General features: G+C 44.8%; 1 protein-coding gene across 1 annotated transcript; it reads left to right on the forward strand.

Moving 5' to 3' along the window:
- The first annotated feature begins 2,157 nt into the window (after positions 1-2,157).
- Positions 2,158-3,738, forward strand: LOC109183558. The gene is made up of 3 exons (XM_019333660.1): positions 2,158-2,285; positions 2,503-3,138; positions 3,348-3,738. Exons 1-3 carry the CDS (start codon positions 2,158-2,160, stop codon positions 3,736-3,738), a joined length of 1,155 nt encoding a protein of 384 aa, XP_019189205.1.
- Positions 3,739-3,784: the final 46 nt, after the last annotated feature.

A 3,784-nucleotide genomic window follows, 5' to 3' on the forward strand; every position in this document is an offset into this window, starting at 1 on the left:
CCACCTCTTGAGATTGGAGATGAGGCCGCAAATGAGACATCTGACGCAGAAATTCCACAAGTTGAGGTGCAATCCCTCCACCACCTCCTGAAATTGAAGAGGAGGCCGGTAACGACAAAGAAGAAGCTGCTTTGTCAAAATCTGCTAGAAGAAAGGCCCGAAAGGCTAGGAAGGCGGCAGAAGCTGCCTTGAACCTCCATGCAACCTTGAGACTGTCTCTGAAGTTGATCCGGATCCACAGGCAGAAAATGAAGAAGAAAATGTTGTCACCTTACCCATAGAGCCCTCTCGTGTGGTGGCTGGGGCAAGAAGACGATCCCCGCAATCTAAGAAGCAAAAGAAAACATCTCGGACATCCCTGCCACTTGGGATTAACAAAGTGGCTGGCGGCGGTGGTCGGCGAGCACCCACCTCCGTTGCTCAATGTTGATCGGAACTTGGAATGTGAGGGTTTGAATCAACCCCTCAAACAAAAAGAAGTCTGGGACTTCGTTTGGAACAATAAACTATCTGTTATTGCACTTCTGGAAACTAAATTGTCGATTGAGAAAGCTGACTTGTTCGTTAAAAACCGAAAGAATGGATGGAAGCTTGCAACCAACTTCCATGATACTGTTGGTGGAAGGATTCTTGTTACATGGAACCCAGCGCTAGTAGACTGCTCAATCCTTGAGACTGGACCTCAACATGTCCACTGTCTCATTCTATGCAAGATTTCTCAGAAGAAGATTCTTTGTACTTTTGTCTATGGCCTCTTTTCTGTAGTTGCGAGAAGGCAATTATGGGAGAAGATTGAAGCACTTGGACTATTGATTGTTGAACCATGGGTAATCTCAGGTGACTTTAATACAGTGTTATCACCATCTGAAAGAAGGGGAGGAAACGAACCAACTAGATATGAGCTTCAGGATTTGGAGAATTGCTGTGCGAACATGGATCTAACGGACTGCCCTTCTACTGGAAAATTTTTTACGTGGAGAAATAGGTATATGGAAGCCAAGCTGGATCGGGTACTGATCAATGATAGATGGGGAGCCAACGGGTTAACATGCATGGCAGACTTCAAGTTGTTGGCATGCAATTCAGATCACTGTCCCGTAGTTATAACTACGTCCATTGCTATAAGTGACGGAAAAAGGCCATTCAAATTTTTAAACATGTGGCTCACACACCAGGACTTCAAAGTTACTCTTGAAAATGTGTGGAGAGAGCATGTGGAGGGATCGAAGCAGTATATTCTGGCCAAGAAACTTAAGTCTCTTAAAGGACCTCTTCGCACTCTTAACAGAAATGCGTTCAGCCACATCTCGGAGAGAACCCGAGTCGCGAAAGAAGCCTACTCTGTTGCGCAAGATGAGTTGGATGTCCTAAACGCGAATGAACAAGAGAGGGCTTATGTTAATGATCTTCGGAAGAGGGCCTTGTTCTTGATGGAGGCTGAAAGACGGTTCTTTGCGCAAAAATTGAATACAGTCCACTTGGTTGAGGCAGATAAGGGATCACACTATTTTCATAGCCTCATAAATAAAAGAAATGCAGCGTCAACTCTAGCTGCAATCCTTGATCAAGATGGGAACCTAACTACTTCACTCAATCAAGTGGGCAGCTTGTTTGTAAAATTTTTCTCTGATTTATTTGGCACCCCAAGAGAAAGGAATGGAACGGACAATACATATTTTGGCCATGGATCCAATGTCTCTGCGATCAAGCTTTGAACCTTGTGGCCCCAATCTCTAAAGAAGAAATAAAGGAAGCTTTATTCTCTATGGTAATGACAAAGCTCCGGGGCCCGACGGGTACACTGCCGCTTTCTTCAAAGTTAATTGGAACCGGATTGGTTCACTGGTCATAGCGGCAGTGATGGAATTTTTCAGAAATGGGCAACTGTTGAAGCAATGGAATCATACCGTTATTGCTTAATCCCCAAGAAGATGCACGATCAAAGGGTCGAGGATTTTAGACCAATCGCGTGCTGCAATGTTTTTTTACAAGATAATAACGAAGATAATTGCAGCACGCATGGACGAGTACTGCGGACATTGTGGACCAAGCCCAAGGGGCTTTTGTAGGTGGGAGATCGGTGTCTGATAATGTTATGCTTGCTCAGGAACTTATAAGGGGATATTCAAGAAAAGAATATCCCCGAGGTGCATGATAATGGTGGATATCCGAAAGGCTTATGACACTGTTAGCTGGGATTTCTTGAAGGAGGTTCTGCATGGGTTCGGGTTTCCGAGTATCTTCACTGAATGGATCATGGAGTGTGTAAGCACAGCATCTTTTCGGTGAGCATTAATGGTACTTTGCATGGAAAGTTTGATGGAAGGCGGGGATTAAGGCAAGGGGACCCCATGTCCCCCATGTGTTCACGTTATGCATGGAATACTTCACAAGAATGTTGAAGGCCAAGACTGCGAGCCCGATGTTCAAGTTCCACCCAAGATGTTCTAACCTCCGCATAAGCCATTTGGCTTTTGCGGATGACTTGATGCTTTTTTGCAGGGGAGATGTAAGCTCGGTGGGAATAATGATGAATGCGTTGAATGAGCTCGAAGGGACCTCAGGGCTAGCGATTAGTGCTACGAAATCGAAACTGTTTTGTGCTGGGGTGCGTGATGACCTTAGCTTCACACGCATCCCTAATGGCACCTTGCCTGTTCGTTACCTTGGGGTTCCTTTAGATGCTCAAAAGCTAAAGGTATCTTGCTACACCCCTCTTTTTGATTCCATTAACAAGTATATATCTGCCTGGAAGGGATTTTCTTTATCTTATGCAGGTAAGCTTGAACTGATAGCCAAGGTGATCCAAGGTGTGGTAGCATACTGGATGCAAGAGTTTTCTCTACCACCCACAGTTATTGAAAGCATAATTTCTATATGCCGAAAATTCCTATGGGGTGGAAAAAGGGCTCTTGTATCATGGGATGTTATCTGCAGGCCAAAAGATGAGGGCGGACTTGGCTTGCGAAATTTGAAACATTGGAACAATGCGTTTATGACAAAAACACTCTGGAATATCCACACCCGGAAAGAAACGTTATGGATTCGTTGGTCCATGACTTTTATTTACGGAATGTGGACTTCTGGACGTGGAATCCGGGAAGAAACGAGTCCGCCCTCATGCGTAGTTTGGCGAAGGTTAGGGACCTTCTCGTAAGCAGATTTGGAACCACTAGTGACTGTATCAATAAACTGGCCTCTTGGAATGGACCGAATGGCATTAATACTTCGGCCGTGTATGAAGCAATTCGTCCACAAAGCCCAAAAAAGTTTGCCATGAGGTTTATTTGGAAGAGCTTTGTCCCTCCTAAATTTGCTTTTTGTACGTGGCTTTGCTTACATGGAAGGCTACTCACGAAAAGCAATGTAATCTTCATGGAGATTGACAAACATTGCTCGTTTTGTGGTGCTACACTGGAAGATATCAACCACCTTTTCTTCATGTGCCCGTTCTCTAAACAAGTTTGGGACCGTGTAAGAGATGGTGTTGGTATTGCAAGGAATACGGCCTCTATCAAAGGAGCAATAAAATGGCATCATAGGGATTCTCGAGGAACCCGGCCTCGATCCAAGATTGGTGCTCTAGCTATCATGGCCTCGGTTTTCCATTTATGGAAGACAAGGAATGCTCTTTATTTTGATCAGATGGCTGCCGATGTGGACCGTACTTCTACCATGATCCTCAAGAACATTTTCCAGGTGATGTACAGGTTATACCCGAATGGGTGGAATGCATGAGACTTGGAGTTGGTGTTTGTGCGTACTGCCTTCTTGCATGTAAGGC

The sequence above is a fragment of the Ipomoea nil genome, unplaced genomic scaffold (genome assembly GCF_001879475.1).
Source record: "Ipomoea nil cultivar Tokyo-kokei standard unplaced genomic scaffold, Asagao_1.1 scaffold1139, whole genome shotgun sequence".
NCBI lineage: Eukaryota > Viridiplantae > Streptophyta > Magnoliopsida > Solanales > Convolvulaceae > Ipomoea > Ipomoea nil.

Bases quoted from the DNA above. Each gene is read 5' to 3' on its own strand.
- LOC109183558 (XM_019333660.1), top strand. From the start codon at position 2,158: ATGGTGGATATCCGAAAGGCTTATGACACTGTTAGCTGGGATTTCTTG. The intron at 2,286-2,502 runs GTGAGCATTAAT...GCTTTTTTGCAG, and splicing joins GTAAGCACAGCATCTTTTCG to GGGAGATGTAAGCTCGGTGG. The intron at 3,139-3,347 runs GTTAGGGACCTT...CTTACATGGAAG, and splicing joins TCATGCGTAGTTTGGCGAAG to GCTACTCACGAAAAGCAATG.